The sequence below is a fragment of the Pseudophryne corroboree genome, assembly GCF_028390025.1.
Source record: "Pseudophryne corroboree isolate aPseCor3 chromosome 3 unlocalized genomic scaffold, aPseCor3.hap2 SUPER_3_unloc_25, whole genome shotgun sequence".
Lineage (NCBI taxonomy): Eukaryota > Metazoa > Chordata > Amphibia > Anura > Myobatrachidae > Pseudophryne > Pseudophryne corroboree.
In genome coordinates, this window is record NW_026967514.1 from 1,439,136 (window position 1) to 1,459,846 (window position 20,711).

The window sequence follows — 20,711 nt, forward strand, 5'->3', positions numbered from 1 at the left end:
ACGCCAACATCTATCTGAGCAGGAAGGATAGATTGAATGGAGACGCGATGGCACCAGATACCAACGATAGTATAATTTATAGGCGTTTTCCTTAATTCGGACTGAAATGGAGCTCGTGGAGATTTCTTGCCTGATCTCAGACCACTCATCTGGCGTCAGGTCCTCACCTACTTCCCGCTCCCAAGCCGCTTCATGGGATTCTTTCGGGGGCGAATTGTGAGCTAGCAAAATTTGATATATGGCTGAGAGCAAGCCTTTAGTTGATCGGCAAGTGCGACACAGGGATTCAAAGCTCGACTTACCTCCCGTGGGTGGCGAACTGGGGATAGAGTTAAAAAAGTGACGTATCTGTAGGAATTGGTAAAAGGTTGAGCGCGGGAGGGAGAAGCGGGATTGCAAATCAGCATATGTGGGGAACGTGTGTAGTGGGGCGATGTCCAGAAGGAAGAGTACATTATGACTGGTCCATGACTCAAAAGCCAGATGATTCTCCCCAGGTGGGAAGTCGGGATTGTTCCACAGAGGGGTAAGCAGAGGATGGGAGGAGCGTAATCGATAGAGTCGTGAGCAAAGATCCCAGATGGAAAGAGTAAAGCGCACTGTGGGCAACAGTGAGGAGGCGGGGGGGCGACTATTCGGTCGACACCAGAGCAGGCTATAGGGGGAATATCTCTGTAGTGTGGTAGCTTCCAGATGTGTCCAGACTCTGTGTCCAGGGTTATCGTGCCAAAGGACACACGTGGTTAAGTGGGCGGCTCTATAGTATTTAAGGAGGTCAGGAACTCCCAGGCCCCCCTCTAAGCGGTGTTTTTGAAGAATTCGCATCCTTACTCTGGGCTTCCGCCCGGCCCAAATGAATCTGGTAAGGTCTGCTTGGAGATTTTTGAGGATGGAGGTGGGAACGTGTACGGGGAGAGTTTGCCATAGATATAACAGACGGGGTAATAGTGTCATCTTGACGGCCGTCATTCGTCCAAACCAGGACAGAATGTATTTGTTCCACTTGGTCATATCCTGTTTAATAGAGGATAATAATCTGGGAAAATTGGCAGCATAAAGTCCAGAGTAGGACTTAGTTAAATAGATGCCTAGGTATTTGAGTTTATCAGCTTGCCAGGTACATGGGAAGGCGGCCTGTAAGAGCCGAAGATCCGGATCTGCGACATGCAAGGCTAGGATTTCGGTTTTGTCCGAGTTAATGTTGTAGTTTGACAACCGACTGTACGTATCTATCTCCTCTATCACGTGTGGGAGGGAGGCAGACGGGTCGGTCAGGGTGAGGATGACGTCGTCGGCATATAGTGCTATTTTGGGTTCCCGATGTGATACCCGATATGTTACGGTTCAACCTGATCTTGGCTGCCAATGGTTCCATAATGAGGGCAAAAAGCAGGGGGGAAAGGGGACAGCCCTGTCGGGTGCCGTTACGTATGGGCAGGGGATCAGAGGAGAGGCCATTAATTAAGATTGAGGCTGAGGGATTCTGATATAGCGATGTAACGCCTTTATAAAAGGCGCCGTGCAGGCCCATATTGAGAAGTGTCTGCTGTAGGAATGGCCAGGCTACCCTATCGAAGGCCTTTTCCGCGTCGAGGGCCATGACTAGGGTCGGGAGAGACTTATCTTGTGCCAGCTGGATGAGGTCGATGAGACGCCTGGTGTTATCTGCGGCTTGTCTAGAGGGGATAAAGCCGACCTGGTCGGGGTGAATGAGTGAGGGCAGAAATGGAGCCAGTCTGTTTGCCAAAATTTTGGCAAAGAGCTTTAGGTCGACATTTAGGAGCGAAATAGGTCGGTAGTTCTTCATCTCCAGCGGGTCTCTATCTGGTTTTGGAATGAGGATGAGGTTGGCCCTAGTGGTGGCTGCATTAAATGAGCCTCCGTCCAGGACTGAGTTAAACAGAGATTGAAGCATGGGGAGTAAAGGGGTTGTAAATTTTTTATAATACAAAGCTGTAAAGCCATCGGGGCCAGGGGCTGCGGTGCGACGTAGCTGTTGAATTGCCACTGAGATTTCTTCTGCGGAAATGGGGGCATTGAGTGTCGACACGTCCACGTCGGAAAGTTTAGGGAGTTTACAAGTGGATAGATATTCTTGGATCTTAGAGACGTGGCAGGAATCGGTATCCAAGGTGGAGGGGAGGTTGTACAGTGATGTGTAATAATCCCGAAATTGGGAAGCCATTCGTGTCGGGTCAAATGTAGTGGAACCATCCGCACAGCGTAGCGAAACAATACGGTTTTGAGTACGTTTCGCTCTCAGTTTCTGGGCTAGTAGAGTGTCAGCCTTGTCTGATTTCTCATAGAACCTCTGACGCGCCCACAAGAGCGCCTTAACTGCCTTTTTAGAAAGGATCTGGGACAGTTGACCCTTAACTGCTAGGAGTTTGGAATATGTTTTCTTTCTGGGGCGGCGTTGATGCAGGAGGGTCAGGGCGGCAAGTTCCGATTCTAAGACTTGGATCCGTTGTGCTTCGATTTTCTTTTGGGCAGCCGAGAGGCTTATAAGGTAGCCACGAATGGTGGCCTTGTGTGCTTCCCATATCAGGGAGGGAGGGATATCTGGGGTCGCATTGTCAGCATAATAATTAGCTAATGCGGTGGCAATGTCAGCAATAGTGCATTTCTTAAGTAGGAGAGATTCATTCAGACGCCAGAAGCGGGTGGTGGGGGGTGAGGAAGATGAAATCTCAAGCAAAACAGCTGAGTGGTCCGACCAGGAGATGGGGATCGTCTGGGCGCTAAGGAGTTTGCGGGTAGTATCCCGGTCGATGAACACATAGTCTATGCGGGTATAGAGGTCGTGAGGTGGGGAGTAGTGAGTAAATCCTCTCGCTGAGGGATACAATGTTCTCCAACCGTCATACAAGTTATGCAGTGATAAATGTGCTTGTAGACGCTTGGCCAGTTTGGCGGGGGCAGAAGCCGCAGGGCCGGGGCGAGACCTGTCGTGGAAGGGGTCCAAGGTGACATTGCAATCTCCACCAATTATAGTCATGCTCGTGGGGAGGCGGGAAAGGCTGTCAAAAAAGGCTGTAAAAAGAGAACCCTGCTGCGCATTAGGGGCATAAATGGAAGCCAGAATCAGAGGAGCTTGGTTATAGGAGCATGAGAGGATGACGTAGCGACCCTGAGGGTCCGAGACAGTATCATGAACAATTAGAGGGAGGCCTCGACGGATCATGATAGCGGTACCCCTGCGTTTGGCAGGCATATTTGAATAATAGACGTGTGGGAATTGTTTGCAGGACATGGAGGGGTGCGGGGGTTTAAAGTGGGTCTCTTGGATCAATACTATATCTGACTTTTGTCTATTGAAGAATTGGATGGCCATGGCTCGTTTAGTAGGGGAGTTAAGGCCGTTGGCATTAACCGAGATAATTTTCAAAGTCATGGTGGGGTGAAATGTGAGCGACGCAAAGTGAGGGGCAGGACGGGACCAGACCGACCAGGGGGTTGGAGGGGAGAAAAGGATGGAAAGAGAGAGAGAAGGTGGGAAAAGATGTCTGTATAAGGATACAGAGGGGAAAAACCCTTTCCTATAGTAGGGCCGGGTATGACACAAAAAGGATAGGCGCCGTCCTGGCGCATCCTTCGGGGGAGGACGTGGACTTGTGATAGAACAAAAAGTAGGGTGAATGGAAGCATAGGGAGGGAGAGGGTATAATGGAAGCGACCAAGTGACAGGGGGAGTAAGGGAGGCTAACAGAATTGCATTATTGAGAGATATGAATAGTGTGAATGATAGAAACCGAATGAGGGGACGAGAAAGAGCATGTAAAAGAGCAGTCACTAAACATGCATCAGTCTTACCAGAAAGTTGTGGTTAGTAACAAATAAACCCCATGTTAGTCATGGACAAACATAAACACAATCTTTAGAAATAAAAAGCTACTTGATTCTGACGTGTAACCTAGCGGACCGCATCGCCCATGGCGGCACAGCCACCAGGCCACGCGGAGAGCCTGAGGAACGAATGTGAACATATAGTAAACCGCAATATTAAAGTACTCAGAAACCACATAGATCATACGTAACAAGGGTCATGTCACGTAGTGTCTGAAGACGTTCAGATGGAGGACCATTCCGGGGCCGGGGCCCTTGGGCTTGTCAGTGGGGTCAGTGGAATGTTCCGTTGACGGCGAGTTCCGGGTGGAGGATCCAGCCTTCTCCCAAGCTCGCAGGATACTGGGTTTAGGTGTCTGAGAGTTCTTGCGATTCTTTTGTGACATTTTAGATATAGCGCTTTGTATCAACGCAGTAGAATAATGCAGTAAAGAAGGCAGGGCCCCCCGTCACTTCGTGGTCGTTATGCTTAGGGAGCCATAAGCTCCATGTGGCTCACCGAGCGGCGAGAGAGGAATGGATTGGTAATAGCATGCAGGTCACCCCCGCAGTGGACTGGCAGGGTAGGGGCGATCCTCGCACCGGTGATGTGGGTCTGTAGCTGTCTCCGTCGCTATCCGCTGGGCCCAGGGCAGTCGAGTGGGCGCAGGCACCCGAGGAGCATGCACCGTAGTGGGTGCGGGAGGCAGCCAGGTGTGTATGATGTGGGTCGGGCCCCTGGCTCGTTTCGGTGGCCCGCAGGAATCAGGGGGATGCAACCCGAGCAACGGGGGGTATCTGGGGTTGATAGGGACCTTTGCAACAGGCTGGATAGGGGAGAGGTTATGAGTGTGTTTCAGTGGTGGAGATCTCCTTTCCCCTGGCCTCAGTTGCAATTAAGCAAGGAGAGCCTGATATTGTGCACAGCGGGATCCCAGTGGGAGCAGAGGGCCCGGGATGTAATGCTAGGGGAGGTATGGAGGGCAGGTGACTCCGTGCCGTTAGGTTGTGGGGGTCTCCCAAACATCCGGCCCGTGTCGCGGAAGGTGCGGGAGTCACCAGCTGCCAGCTCCGTTAGGCTGCAACTCGCGGGGTTAAAGTATGGGGAGCGCGGGTCCCGTGACAGGCAGCGGGCCGCGTGAGGACTCACCCGCTTGATTTGTAGGCGCCCAGCAGTGGCTCCGGCAGACGTACGGCGGAGGAGGCGGCCGGGGGCCCCGAGAGGATCCAGCAAGATGGCCGCCGCGCGTCCGCTCCGTCGGGCTCGCCGGCCGTGAACTGTCCTCCTCTGGGTCTGTACTCAGGGCTGGGGTGTCAGCAGCGCTCCCAGGCAATGCCCACGGCAGCAGGGGGTCCAGCGGGTGTTATCAGCGGTCGGAGGGTCCATCCACTTCTCTGGGGCTCGGCGTCAGCAGTGGATATAAATTGAGTCCCCGGGCTGGGAGGAACGAGTGGGCCGCAATCCGCAGGAGCTCCAGGCCTGCTCCCCGATTCCGCAGCACGCACCCGATCGGCTCAGAGAGGGGTAAAGGGGCTCCAGATACCCTCTGGGAACAGGAGAGCACAGGAAAAAGGTGTTTTAAATGCTTATACAGCAGGAGCTTTTCTCATGTACCTCCACTCTCCTCAGTAGTTAGGCCACGCCCCCCCGGTATCCCTCTGTTTCTTAAGATCCGGGTTTCAATAGCCACGCCGTTAAATGCAGCCTGTGCAGGTCTGGGTGTTGGAACAGTCCCTGAGATAGCAGGTCCTCCCTCTGAGGTAACCGCCAAGGATCTTCCACTAGTAACCCTCGCAGGTCTGAGTACCAACTCCTGCGGGGCTAATCTAGTGCGATTAGAAATGCCCACACTCGTTCTCGTTTCAACCGTTTCAGAACCCTGGGTATGAGTGGGAAAGGTGGAAAAATGTAAACCCTCCTGTAACACCAAGGAAGTGTTAATGCGTCCACTCCTTCTGCTGCTGGATCTTTTGTCCTGGACACATATCTGGGCAGCTGATAGTTTTGCCAAGACGCCATTAGATTGACTTGAGGTAGACCCCATCTCCTCACCACCATGTCGAAAATCCGTGGATGTAGGCACCACTCTCCCGGATGCATGCCCTGGCTGGCGAGATAATATGCTTCCCAGTTTTCCACACCTGGAATGAACACTGCCGAGAGGATGATGTTTCACCTTTCTGCCCACAACAAGATCTTTGTGGCTTCTTTTAACGCCATCCTGCTCTTTGTTCCTCCTTGATGGTTTATGTAAGCCGTCATCGTGACATTGTCCAACTGTATCTTTAAGTGTTGACCCATGACTAGGTCTGCGGCTAAGAGAAGCGCATTGTAAACTGCTCTCAGTTGGAGAATGTTTATGGGTAGGCTGCTCTCCTGTAACGTCCATCCTTTATGTCCATGGATACCATGACCCCTCCATGTTCTAAACCCACAATAACTGACTGGATTTATTCCATCTTGAATCTGCAAACCGGTAGGAATTTGTACCACTAGGACGGCACCCCAACCTCTGAGACTGGCATCCGTTGTCAGGATCCTCCAATCCCAAATGCCGAATCTCTTGCCTGCTGCGAGATTCTTGTGCAACGACCACCAAATCAAGTAGGTTCGTATGCGTGGTGGAAGCTGGATTCTTCAATGTAGAAGCCAGTGCGAACCTGCTCCCTGAGCAATGAGTTTCATCTGGAATGGTCAGGAATGAAGTCCTCCGTACCGGAGAGCTGCGAATGACGCCACCCTCTTCTCGAGAAGTAGCACAGAGGTAGAGAACCCATCTGTGTTCTTAGTACCTGAGCCACTAACCTCTGTGGGTCCTGGATCTAGTTCTCTGGTAGGAATACTCTTAATTGTATCGTGTCCAAGATGAGACCGAGGAAATTAATCCGTTGAGTTGGCATGAAGTTGGATTTCTGGAAGTTCACAATCCACCCATGTTGAATGAGAAATTGATGAGATGTCTGAGCATCCTCTATCAGCTGTTTCTGAGATGAGGCCTTGATCGGTAGATCGTCTAGATAAGGTATGATCGTGACCCCTGTCTCAATCCTGTCACCACTATTGCTATGATCTTTATAAAGATTCTTGGGGCTGATGATAGACCGAATGGCAGGGCCCTGATTCGGTAGTGATCCCACACCGGTGCAAATCTTAAGTAAGCTTGGTGAGGGGTCCAAATCGGGATATGAAGGTATTTTGCACTACCAAAAGTTTTGAATAAAATCCAGTTCCTCATTGAGGATCTGGGACTGGTGACTTAACCCTTTGTATGCAGGAGTCTTTGAATTTGCCTCCTGTAAACACTCCTGCTCACAACGGGCACCTAGGCCCTCGCGCTGCAAATAAATGGACTGTGTGGACGCTCTTGTAATTATCCTGTAACCCTGGGAAATATCTTGTTGACCCAGACGTCTGGTGATGTTTTGGCCCAGGCGTCCCGAAAACCTTCCAACTCTGCGCCCCCCAAGGGGGACCCCAGGTGAGCAGGGAAACCGTCATGCCACGGGTTTGTCAGCAGGTCTGTCCTGCTTTTCTGGTGTCGACTATGAACGACCTCTACCTCTGGTTCCACGAGTCTGTTGCTCCAAAACCTCTTCTGGCTCGGTACGACAGCGATCCAATGAATTTAAACACTGGTCCCGAGCAACCTCCTCTAACGTGTGACGTGGTGCTCGAGTAAGAAGTAGGTAGAAAGGTGGATGTCACTGCAGTTGCCTGCGAAATCCACTTGTCTAACTCATCAAACATCATCTAACCCCCAAATGGAATAGCCTCTACTCTCTATAAAAGAAGGGGAGCGGCGGAGGAGCTGCGCTGCTAGCCTACCAGGGCTTAAGTTATAAGGCAGCAGCGTATGAGAAGCCCTCGTACTAGCGCCGAAGGCGGGAGGAAGCGTGTGGGGGATATAGCCCGGGTCCTGGTGAGTGCAGGGGAAGCTGCGGCTGCTAGCCGCGAGAGATATGTCGTTTCAGCGGGCGGCGGGAGGGGATGCTCTTTTCAAGCACCCCGCTGTGTGTTTAAGAGGCGGCGGTATACGCTGCCGCTGACAGCCGCGCTGTGTCTCCCTCAGCCCTCCGTCTGTAGAGGAAGAAGGGGCGGGCGGGGGAGCTGACATGAAGCGGGAGTGTATAGCCGGCCAGGGAGTGTTTCAGACCGTTTGTTCTGTCACAGCGGCAGCGGAAGGAGGGGGGCGGCGGGGAGGCTGCGCTGCTGAGTCCCAGGGCTTAGAGCCAGAAGGTAGCAGCAATGTGTGCGGTCCGCGGGAGGATGTCTGTCAAACTGCCTCCTGGATCCATGAAGAAGCTATGGTTACCGTAAGTGTAACTGTAACTAGGGCCCCTTTACAACCAGTACTCACTGCTGACTCTGTGCTCCGGATTTTCTGAGGAGAGATGCAGATCCCCTTTAGTAGGGATCATTGTCTCTCTATTCTGGAGACTTTCGTCCCCCTTTACATTAGGGTAACTCAGTCTCAGTACTGAAATGGAGCAGGAGCTCCCTTCTTGTGCTTGTACCTCCTTGGCACAATTTTTCAAACTGAGGGATGTGAAGGGGGAGGAGCCGGCTGTGGAGACAATACTAATTTTTAGATTGTGCCACTCCTCCGGTTGCAAGCTTCACACCCCTACTGTATAAGACTCCAGTGTCCCCTAGTGGATGAAAGAGAAAGGAGGTTTACTTCTTTCTTTCCCGACCGCTCTTCTATGCAGAAGGGAAATATCTGCTGTTTATTGAGAGATGCTCCCTGTAAGGAATATAGAAATCTGCCACTTGTAGCTGAACTTGCAAAAGACCCCTCCCAATTTACATCAGTTGAATTAAAAGTCTCCCATGATTATGACTTCTCCCTTTAAAGCCATTTTAGTGATGTCCAACAATAGATTCCTGTCCAAATCCTGCCCCTGGCCAGGTGGTCTACAGATCACCCCAATGCGAATAATGTCCTTTTCCATGGTTTCTGTGGTGACCCAAAGGGCCTCAGATTTGTCTTCAATGTTTTGTATTAATTGAAGTAGCATTTATGCTTTTTTCCCCACATACATTGCTACCCTTCCTCCTATACTGACCATTCTATCCTTCCTAAATAAATTGTATCCTGGTATAGCTATGGCCCAGTCATGATTCTCATTGCACCATGACTCTGTAATTGCCACAATATCCAGGTTATCCCAGGTTATTATCACAATTAGCTCTGGAATTTTGTCTCCTAAGCTCCTAGCATTTGCACACATAGCTTTAAGAATTATGTCTGTGCATCTGTTATTAGTAGCCATGTCCAGACAGTACAAAATAAATGACAAGTTTAAAGTTGAAATTACCTGTTTGGTGATGTTGCTCAGTATTTGGTATTTGTTTTTTTAACTAATCAGGAATCACACTCTGTCCTTTACACCACGACTACACCTCGCTAAATGAAAAGATATAAACCTGACCACAAATGGCCAAATAGGTCTACTATATACAAGGAGTTATTTAATACCTGCATCATCTAACAAAATGAAGGTTATTTATTTATTATTAAATTGTTAGTTATTTAAAGGGTGTAGAATAAAAGATTGCTGTAGTGACTAAGCAATGAGAATATGTGACTTCTGTAATAAGTGTTTATTACTCACCTGTTTTGATATCTGTAGGGATCTCCTCCTCCTTACACTGCTGATCACCCCTCACATACGTCTCCTCTTCTCCCCCTGTATCTTCTGCCTTCATATCAGTCACATACGTCTCTTCTTCTCCCTCTGTATCTTCTGCCTTCATATCAGTCACATACGTCTCTTCTTCTCCCTCTATATCTTCTGTCTTCATATCAGTCACATACGTCTCTTCTTCTCCCTCTATATCTTCTGCCTTCATATCAGTCACATACGTCTCTTCTTCTCCCTCTATATCTTCTGCCTTTATATCAGTCAGATACGTCTCTTCTTCTCCCGCTATATCTTCTGCCTTCATATCAGTCACATACGTCTCTTCTTCTTCCTCTATATCTTCTGCCTTCATATCAGTCACATACGTCTCTTCTTCTCCCTCTATATCTTCTGTCTTCATATCAGTCACATACGTCTCTTCTTCTCCCTCTAGATCTTCTGCCTTTATATCAGTCACATACGTCTCTTCTTCTCCCTCTATATCTTCTGTCTTCATATCAGTCACATACGTCTCTTCTTCTCCCTCTATATCTTCTGATTTCATATCAATCACATAGGTCTCTTCTTCTCCCTCTATATCTTCTGCCTTTATACAAGAAAGACGTTCTACCTAAATAACCCAAAAAATACAATGGCATTTGCATATTGTTTGATTAAATTGAGGTGAAACAGTATAATATTAATGTACTATATGCACACAGCTTCTCTGAACATCATATAGTGACAATCACTTTGGTGTATTGGATGAGACCCTAAATCCCACCTACCTGATCCTCCTGTGGGATCCTGTGATTCTCCTCTGTACAGTCCTGGGAATACAGAGGACGGGGACATCTCTCTGGGGTATCTCTGTTACTGGGCCCATCTGTAGGAGACACACAGTGACTGAGTACAGTGTATATATGTGATTATCAGATGATGTGTGTAAATAGGGGGCCCCCATACCTGCTCTCCCATGTACAATACATGACAGTCTCCTCTTACCCAGTGATGTGAGGGGCCGGTGATTCTCCATCATCACGTCCTTGTACAGACCCCTGTGCTCCTCTATATACTCCCCCTCCTGCATGGAGACATAGTGACATCCTGACACCTTATAGGAACCTGACACACACAGTGATACAGTCATCACCCAGACACATCCCCTGGTGTTACTGTATAATGTCTCATTCCCAGCAGTCACCTCTCCAGTCATCACCCAGACACACCCCCAGGTGTTACTGTATAATGCCCCATTCCCAGCAGTCACCTCTCCGATCATCACCCAGACCACATTCCCCGGTGTTACTGTATAATGCCCCATTCCCAGCAGTCACCTCTCCAGTCATCACCCAGACACCCCCCCCCCCCCCCCGGTGTTACTGTATAATGCCCCATTCCCAGCAGTCACCTCTCCAATCATCACCCAGACACATCCCCCGGTGTTACTGTATAATGTCCCATTCCCAGCAGTCACCTCTCCAGTCATCACCCAGACACGTCCCCTGGTGTTACTGTATAATGCCCCATTCCCAGCAGTCACCTCTCCAGTCATCACCCAGACAAATCCCCTGGTGTTACTGTATAATGCCCCATTCCCAGCAGTCACCTCTCCAGTTATCACCCAGACATGTCCCCCGGTGTTACTGTATAATAACCCCATTCCCGGCAGTCACCTCTCCAGTCACCACCCAGATACATCCCCTGATGTTACTATATAATCCCCCATTCCCAGCAGTCACCTCTCCAGTCATCACCCAGACACATTCACTGGTGTTACTGTATAATGCCCCATTCCCAGCTGTCACCTCACCAGTCATCACCCAGACACATCCCCCGGTGTTACTGTACTCCCAAGTCTCCTCAGACCCCAGTCATGTTCCTGTATTATTACTATAGATAGAAGTGACGTTATTGTGACGCTCCCAGATCCCCTCACCTCGCCAGTAATGTCCCTGTATTATTACTATAGATATGTGATGTCACTGTGACATTCCCAGATCCTATCACCTCCCAGTCATGTCCCTGTATTATTACTATAGATATAAGTGATGTCACTGTGACAGTCCCAGATCTCCTCACCTCCCCAGTCATGTCCCTGTATTATTACTATAGATATAAGTGATGTCACTGTGACAGTCCCAGATCTCCTCACCTCCCCAGTCATGTCCCTGTATTATTACTATAGATATAAGTGACGTCACTGTGACACTCCAAGGTCCCCTCACCTCGCCAGTCATGTCCCTGTATTATTACTATGGATATAAGTGACGTCACTGTGACACTCCCAGTTCTCACCTCACCTCACCAGTCATGTCCCTGTATTATTACTATAGATATAAGTGACGTCTCCCAGTTCCCCTCACCTCGCCAGTCATGTCCCTGTATTATTACTATAAATATAAGTGACGTCTCCCAGTTCCCCTCACCTCCCCAGTCATGGCCCTGTATTATTACTACAGATATGTGATGTTACTGTGACATTCCCAGATCCCCTCACCTCCCCAGTCATGTCTCTGTATTATTACTATATATATAAGTGATGTCACTGTGACATTCCTAGATCCCCTCACCTCCTCAGTCATGTCCCTGTATTATTACTATAGATATGTGACGTCACTGTGACGATCTCAGATACCGTCACCTCCCCAGTCATGTTCCTGTATTATTACTAGAGATATAAGTGATGTCACTGTTACACTCCCAGATCCCCTCTCCTCCCCAGTCATGTTCCTGTATTATAACTATAGATATAAGTGATGTCACTGTGACACTCCCAGATCCCCTCACCTCCCCAGTCATGTCCCTGTATTATTACTATAGACATAAGTGATGTCACTGTGACGCTCCCAGATCCCCTCACCTCCCCAGTCATGTCCCTGTATTAGTACTATAGATATAAGTGATGTCACTGTGACGCTCCCAGATCCCCTCACCTCCCCAGTCATGTCCCGGTATTATTACGATAGATATAAGTGATGTCACTGTGACGCTCCCAGGTGTGTGATATACATTTGCTTCATACTGAGCAATATTTTCAATCCCCACAATTACATATAATAAAATTAATAATAACAATAATAACAATAATAATAATAACGACACTAAAGGCTGCACCCCAGTATAAAAATAATAACGGATGTCTTTAAAAGCAGGACGCCTCAGGCCATTCCTCCAGTATTGTAGGACATCACCACCACTCCCAATGTATAATAATAATACCAGGACACCACAAGCTGCTGTTCCTGTGTAATAATAACAACCGTACACAAAAACCTGCTCCCCCTGTAAAACACTAATAACAACAGGACACCACAGGCCGCTCCCTCTGTATAATAATAATAATAATAATAATAATAATAACAACAACAGGACACCATAGGCCGCTCCCCCTGTATAATAATAATAACAGGACACCACTGGCCGCTCTCCCTGTATAATAATAACAACAACAACAACAACAACAACAACAAGACACCACAGGCTGCTCCCCCTGTATAATAACAATAACAGGACACCACAGGCTGCTCCCTCTGTATAATAATAACAACAACAACAACAACAACAACAACAACAACAACAACAGGACACCACAGGCTGCTCCCTCTGTATAATAATAACAGGACACCAAAGGCCGCTCCCCCTCTATAATGATAATAATAATAACAACAACAACAGGACACCACAGGCCGCTCCCTCTGTATAATAATAACAACAGGACACCATAGGCTGCTACCCCTGTATAATAATAACAACATGACAACACAGGCTGCTCCCCATGTATAGTAATAATAACAGGACACCACAGGCTACTCACCTTGTATAATAATAATAATAATAATAATAATAATATCAGGACACCACAGGCTGCTCACCCTGTATAGTTATAATAACAGGACACCACAAGCTGCTCCCCCTGTATAATAATAATAACAGGACATCACAGGCTGCTCCCCCTGTATAATAATAATAACAGGACACCACAGGCTGCTCCACCTGTATAATAATAATAACAGGACACCACAGGCTGCTCCACCTGTATAATAATAATAACAGGACACCACAGGCTGCTCCACCTGTATAATAATAATAACAACAGGACACCACAGGCTACTCCCCCTGTATAGTAAGACGCCATTACCTGATCTCCACGGACACTGGGAGGCTGCAACAGTCGATTAAAATTCACTTCCTGTATGTGGAACGCAAAGTCCGGAAGTAAGGTGGAACGCACAGTCCGGAAGTAGGGCATGATTGGCACAGGCTGCTTACTGGTTACTGGCCCCTCCCCTCCTTCACCCCGCCCACAGCCCTGCCCTCTGTAACGATTATTACTATACATGTCCTCAGTGCAGTAGGCCGGCGGCCATTTTCTTGTAGACCAGTCCGGCAGCAGCAATAGGTTCCCTGGCCGTGTAGTGACGTCAGGAGCGGCGGCCATTTTCCCCTGGTCTGAGCTCCTCCTTCCTTCTATCATTCCCACAAGGCAGCAGGAGCAGAGAGCAGCCATTGCAGTGTCTGGCAGCAGGTAATGATATTATTATTATTATTATTCTATAGGCTGAGCAGCTCTGGTGTCAGGTTCTGTACTACAGGGGGAGCAGCCTCTGGTGCCTTGTTATAGTGCAGCTGGAGCAGCCTCTGGTGCTGCATTATCCCTGTACAGGTGGCTGACACTCTAGTGTCCTATTACTGTAATACAGGTGGCGCAGACCCCGCCGTTACCCTAATACAGGTGGCGCAGACCCCGCCGTTACCGTAATACAGGTGGCGCATATCCCGCCGTTACTGTAATACAGGTGGCGCAGACCCCGCCGTTACCGTAATGCAGGTGGCACAGACCCCGCCGTTACCGTAATACAGGTGGCGCAGACCCCGCCGTTACCGTAATACAGGTGGCGCAGAGCCCGCCGTTACCGTAATACAGGTGGCGCAGGCCCCGCCGTTACCGTAATACAGGTGGCGCAGACCCCGCCGTTACCGCAATACAGGTGGCGCAGACCCCGCCGTTACCGTAATACAGGTGGCGCAGACCCCGCCGTTACCGTAATACAGGTGGCGCAGGCCCCGTCGTTACCGTAATGCAGGTGGAGCAGACCCCGCCGTTACCGTAATACAGGTGGCGCAGACCCCGCCGTTACCGTAATACAGGTGGAGCAGACCCCGCCGTTACTGTAATACAGGTGGCGCAGACCCCGCCGTTACCGTAATTCTATACATATAATGGCATTGTACTATACAGGGGAGCGCTATGTGTTGTCCTACTCTACAGGGGGAGCGACCTGTGTTGCCCTTTTATACAGGTGGAGGTGCCTGTGGTGTCTTGTTACTATTATTATATAGGGTGAGCGGCATGTATTGTCTTTCTATACAGAAGGGGTGGCCTGTGTTGTCATAATATACAGGGGTAGCATCCTGTGCTGTCATAGTATACAGGAGGAGCGTCCTGTGTTATCATTATATACAGGGGGAGCGGCCTGTGTTGTCATAATATACAGGGGTAGCGTCCTGTACTGTCATAATATACAGGGGTAGCATCCTGTGTTATCATTATATACAAGGGGAGCGGCCTGTGTTGTCATAATATACAAGGGTAGCTTTCTTTGCTGTCATAGTATACAGGTGTAGTATCCTGTGCTGTCATTATATACAGGGGGAGCGGCCTGTGTTGTCATAATATACAGGAGTAGCATCCTGTGCTGTCATAGTATACAGGGGGAGCGGCCTGTGTTGTCATAATATACAGGGGTAGCATCCTGTGCTGTCATAGTATACAGGGGGAGTGGCCTTTGTTGTCATAATACACAGGGGGAGCGACCTGTGTTGTCATAATATACAGGGGTAGCTTCCTTTGCTGTCATAGTATACAGGGGTAGCATCCTGTGCTGTCATAGTATACAGGGGGAGTGGCCTGTGTTGTCATAGTGTACAGGGGTAGCATCCTGTGCTGTCATAGTATACAGGGGGAGTGGCCTGTGTTGTCATAATATACAGGGGTAGCATCCAGTGCTGTCATAGTATACAGGGGGAGCGACCTGTGTTGTCATAATATACAGGGGTAGCGGCCTGGGTTGTCATAATATACAGGGGGAGCGGCCTGTGTTGTCATAATATACAGGGGGAGCGGCCTGTGCTGTCATAGTATACAGGAGGAGCGGCCTGTGTTGTCATAATATACAGGGGGAGCATCCTGTGCTGTCATAGTATACAGGGGAAGTGTCCTGTGTTGTCATAATATACAGGGGTAGCATCCTGTGTTGTCATAGTATACAGGTGTAACATCCTGTGCTGTCATAGTATACAGAAGGAGTGTCCTATGTTGTCATAATATACAGGGGGAGCGTCCTGTGCTGTCATAGTATACAGGGGGAGCAGCCTGTGTTGTCATAATATACAGGGGTAACATCCTGTGCTGTCATAGTATACAGGGGGAGTGTCCTGTGTTGCCGTAATATACAAGAGGAGCGGCCTGTGTTGTCATAATATGCAGGGGTAGCATCAGTGGTCGAAGTGGAAATTTTTAAATGGGGGTATGCAAAAGTCAAGGACTCAATCATGCGCTCGCTCGCGATCCAGAAAAGGGGGCGTGGTCACTTAAAAGGGAGCATGTCTAGTGTAGTAGAACCCCTTATATTATCTAGTACTGGTGCCCCTTTCACCTTATAGCACACGGTACGAGCTGAAATTCACATTGTACTGAATGAGCTGAAATAGTGACAGCAGGGACAGCAAGAGTGACGATAGGGAGAGAGAGTGACGACAGGGAGAGAGAGTGACGACAGTGACAGCAGAGAGAAAGAGAGTGACAGCAGGGAGAGAGTGACAGTAACGACAGGGAGAGAGGGTGACAGCAGGGGAACATAACCTGACTCATTTGTCCTGGCGGCGGCGGTGAGCTAGCACGGCACTCTACACAACCGCCGACCGCCGAGCAGGGACGGGAGCAACATGTGCAGCAGGATGGCCATTTCCCTCGCCTCCTGCTGCACTTTCATTTCCGGGTCAGTGGAAGAAGTGGCGGTATACCATACCGCTGTATACCGCCCCACTTCAACCACTGGGTAGCATCCTGTGTTGTCATAGTATACAAGGGGAGCAGCCTGTGTTGTCATAATATACAGGAGGAGCGCCTGTGTTGTCATAATATACAGGGTAAGCGGCCTGTATTGTCATAATATACAGGGGTAGCATCCTGTGCTGTCATAATATACAGGGTGAGCGGCCTGTGTTGTCATAATATACAGGGGTAGCATCCTGTGCTGTCATAGTATACAGGAGGAGCGTCCTGTGTTATCATTATATACAGGGGGAGCGGCCTGTGTTGTCATAATATACAGGGGTAGAGTCCTGTACTGTCATAATATACAGGGGTAGCATCCTGTGTTATCATTATATACAAGGGGAGCGGCCTGTGTTGTCATAATATACAAGGGTAGCTTTCTTTGCTGTCATAGTATACAGGTGTATCCTGTGCTGTCATTATATACAGGGGGAGCGGCCTGTGTTGTCATAATATACAGGAGTAGCATCCTGTGCTGTCATAGTATACAGGGGAAGCGGCCTGTGTTGTCATAATATACAGGGGTAGCATCCTGTGCTGTCATAGTATACAGGGGGAGTGGCCTTTGTTGTCATAATACACAGGGGGAGCGACCTGTGTTGTCATAATATACAGGGGTAGCATCCTGTGCTGTCATAGAATACAGGGGGAGTGGCCTGTGTTGTCATAGTGTACAGGGGTAGCATCCTGTGCTGTCATAGTATACAGGGGGAGTGGCCTGTGTTGTCATAATATACAGGGGTAGCATCCTGTGTTGTCATAGTATACAGGTGTAACATCCTGTGCTGTCATAGTATACAGAAGGAGTGTCCTATGTTGTCATAATATACAGGGGGAGCGTCCTGTGCTGTCATAGTATACAGGGGGAGCAGCCTGTGTTGTCATAATATACAGGGGTAACATCCTGTGCTGTCATAGTATATAGGGGGAGTGTCCTGTGTTGCCGTAATATACAAGAGGAGCGGCCTGTGTTGTCATAATATACAGGGGTAGCATCAGTGGTCGAAGTGGAAATTTTTAAATGGGGGTATGCAAAAGTCAAGGACTCAATCATGCGCTCGCGCTCCAGAAAAGGGGGCGTGGTCACTTAAAAGGGAGCATGTCTAGTGTAGTAGAACCCCTTATATTATCTAGTACTGGTGCCCCTTTCACCTTATAGCACACGGTACGAGCTGAAATTCACATTGTACTGAATGAGCTGAAATTGTGACAGCAGGGACAGCAAGAGTGACGATAGGGAGAGAGAGTGACGACAGTGACAGCAGAGAGAAAGAGAGTGACAGCAGGGAGAGAGTGACAGTAACGACAGGGAGAGAGGGTGACAGCAGGGGAACATAACCTGACTCATTTGTCCTGGCGGCGGCGGTGAGCTAGCACGGCACTCTACACAGCCGCCGAGCAGGGACGGGAGCAACATGTGCAGCAGGATGGCCATTTCCCTCGCCTCCTGCTGCACTTTCATTTCCGGGTCAGTGGAAGAAGTGGCGGTATACCATACCGCTGTATACCGCCCCACTTCAACCACTGGGTAGCATCCTGTGTTGTCATAGTATACAAGGGGAGCAGCCTGTGTTGTCATAATATACAGGAGGAGCGGCCTGTGTTGTCATAATATACAGGGTAAGCGGCCTGTGTTGTCATAATATACAGGGGTAGCATCCTGTGCTGTCATAATATACAGGGTGAGCGGCCTGTGTTGTCATAATATACAGGGGTAGCATCCTGTGCTGTCCTAGTATACAGGGGAAGCAGCCTGTGCTGTCATAATATACAGGGGTAGCATCCTGTGTTGTCATAATACACAGGGGGAGTGGACTGTGTTGTCATAATTGACGGGAGGAGCGGCCTGTGGCATCCTACTCTACAGGGGGAGCGGCCTGTGTTATAATATTTACTTCCTTTCGTTCCTCACACTCACTGCTTGACCCATTCCAGTCTGAGTTCCGTCCACTCCACTGAAACTGCCCTTACAAAAGTCTGCAATGACCTCCATGCTGCTAAATCCTACTCTCTACTTATTCTTCTTGATCTCTCTGCTGCTTTTGACACTGTGGACCACCCTCCTACTGCAAATCCTTCACTACATTGGTCTGCGTGATACTGCCCTCTCCTGGCTGTCCTACCTCTCTGACCAGTCCTTCTCTGTCTCGTCTCATGACTCCACCTCCCCCTCACTTCCACTAACTGTAGGTGTCCCCCAAGGTTCTGTCCTTGGACCTCTTCTTTTCTCTAACGTCCTAGTGGATGCTGGGGACTCCGTAAGGACCATGGGGAATAGACGGGCTCCGCAGGAGACATGGGCACTTTAAGAAAGAATTTAGATTCTGGTGTGCTCTGGCTCCTCCCTCTATGTCCCTCCTCCAGACCTCAGTTTGAATCTGTGCCCGGACGAGCTGGGTGCTACTTAGTGAGCTTGCTATAAGAAAGTATTTTGTTAGGTTTTTTATTTTCAGAGAGATTTGCTGGCAACAGACTCCCTGCATCGTGGGACTGAGGGGAGAGAAGCAGCCCTACTCACTGAAGATAGGTCCTGCTTCTTAGGCTACTGGACACCATTAGCTCCAGAGGGATCGTACACAGGATCTCACCCTTTGTCGTCCGATCCCGGAGCCGCGCCGCCGTCCCCCTCGCAGAGCCGGAAGACAGAAGCAGGGTGAAAGAAGCAAGAAGACTTCGAAATCGGCGGCAGAAGACTCCAGTCTTCATATGAGGTAGCGCACAGCACTGCAGCTGTGCGCCATTGCTCCCACACTACACCCACATACTCCGGTCACTGCAAGGGTGCAGGGCGCAGGGGGGGGCGCCCTGGGCAGCAATTAGAGACCTCTTTGGCAAAAGTTTGCATAATATACAGTTGGGCACTGTATATATGCATGAGCCCCCGCCAAAATTGTACATGAAAGCGGGACAGAAGCCCGCCGTCGAGGGGGCGGGGCTTCTTCCTCAGCACTCACCAGCGCCATGTTTTTTCTCCACAGCACCGCTGAGAGGAAGCTCCCCAGTCTCTCCCCTGCAGTTACACGGTAGAAGAGGGTAAAAAGAGAGGGGGGGCACATAATTAGGCGCAAAAATCAATATAAACAGCAGCTACTGGGTTAACATTAAGTTACTGTGTTATTCCTGGGTTAATAGCGCTGGGGTGTGTGCTGGCATACTCTCTCTCTGTCTCTCCAAAGGGCCTTGTGGGGGAATTGTCTTCAGATGAGCATTCCCTGAGTGTGTGGTGTGTCGGTACGTGTGTGTCGACATGTCTGAGGTAAAAGGCTCCCCTAAGGAGGAGATGGAGCAAATGTGTGTGAGAGGGTGTCTCTGTCGACAACGCCGACACCTGTTTGGATATGTGTAATTAAGTGCTAAGGTAAATTTATTCCACAAAAGATTAGAGAACAGACAGGGAATCTACCCATGTCTGTCCCTATGTCGCAGAGACCTTCAGAGTCTCTCAATGATCACTATCCAAAATAATAAACACTGATATCGACACGGAGTCTGACTCCAGTGTCGACTACGATAATGCAAAGTTACAGCCAAAATGGCAGAAAAGTATTCAATATATGATTATTGTAATAAAAGATGATTTGCATATCACTAATGACTCATCTGTCCCTGACACAAGGGTACACATGTTTAAGGGGAAGAAAGCTGAGGTAAATTTCCCTTCTCTCATGATGATAAAGAGCGGGAATCTCCAGACAAGAGACTGCAGCTTCCCACAAAGAATTCTCAGGCAGTTTCCTTTCCCCACTAGGGCCAGGATACGATGGGAATCTTCCCCTAGGGTGTCACGTTTGCCCAAAAGGTAGCCCTGACGTAACAGCTATTCTCAGGGATCCTGCAGATAGCGTGTGCATTCTGGTACACTACTCAGACCGGCGATTGTGTCGGCATGGGTTTATAGCGCTGTGGCAGCGTGGACAGGTACCTTATCAGCAGAGATTGAGACACTAGTATGTAGATATATATATATATGTATATATAGAGATATATATATATATATATATATATATATATTAAAGATGCTGTCTTAAGAGATATATATATATATATATATATATATATATATATATATAACATGCCCAAAGAGACATGAGTATACTGGGTCCTAGAGTCAAAGCTATGTCGATTTCTGCTTGACGTGTCCTGTAGAATATGCAATGGACAGATGATGCCGACTTAAGAGGCATATGGAAGGCTGAGGATT

General features: G+C 48.9%; 2 protein-coding genes across 2 annotated transcripts in view; one reads left to right on the forward strand and one right to left on the reverse strand.

The window, feature by feature from the left end:
* LOC134983815 (paternally-expressed gene 3 protein-like) overlaps positions 1-10,782 on the reverse strand; it is a 161,092-nt gene extending 150,310 nt beyond the window's left edge. The window contains exons 1-3 of the mRNA XM_063949439.1: positions 10,456-10,782; positions 10,235-10,336; positions 9,442-10,077 (exon numbers count right to left, since the gene is read on the reverse strand). Coding sequence (XP_063805509.1) covers positions 9,442-10,077; positions 10,235-10,336; positions 10,456-10,774 — 1,057 coding nt within the window. The 5' untranslated portion in view covers positions 10,775-10,782. The remainder of the gene's footprint in view (positions 1-9,441; positions 10,078-10,234; positions 10,337-10,455) is intronic.
* Positions 10,783-13,912: 3,130 nt separating this feature from the next.
* Positions 13,913-20,711, forward strand: part of LOC134983807 (oocyte zinc finger protein XlCOF6.1-like) — a 52,425-nt gene continuing 45,626 nt past the window's right edge. Inside the window, exon 1 of the mRNA XM_063949436.1 lies at positions 13,913-13,978. The gene's annotated coding sequence lies outside the window, so the exon portion shown is untranslated. The remainder of the gene's footprint in view (positions 13,979-20,711) is intronic.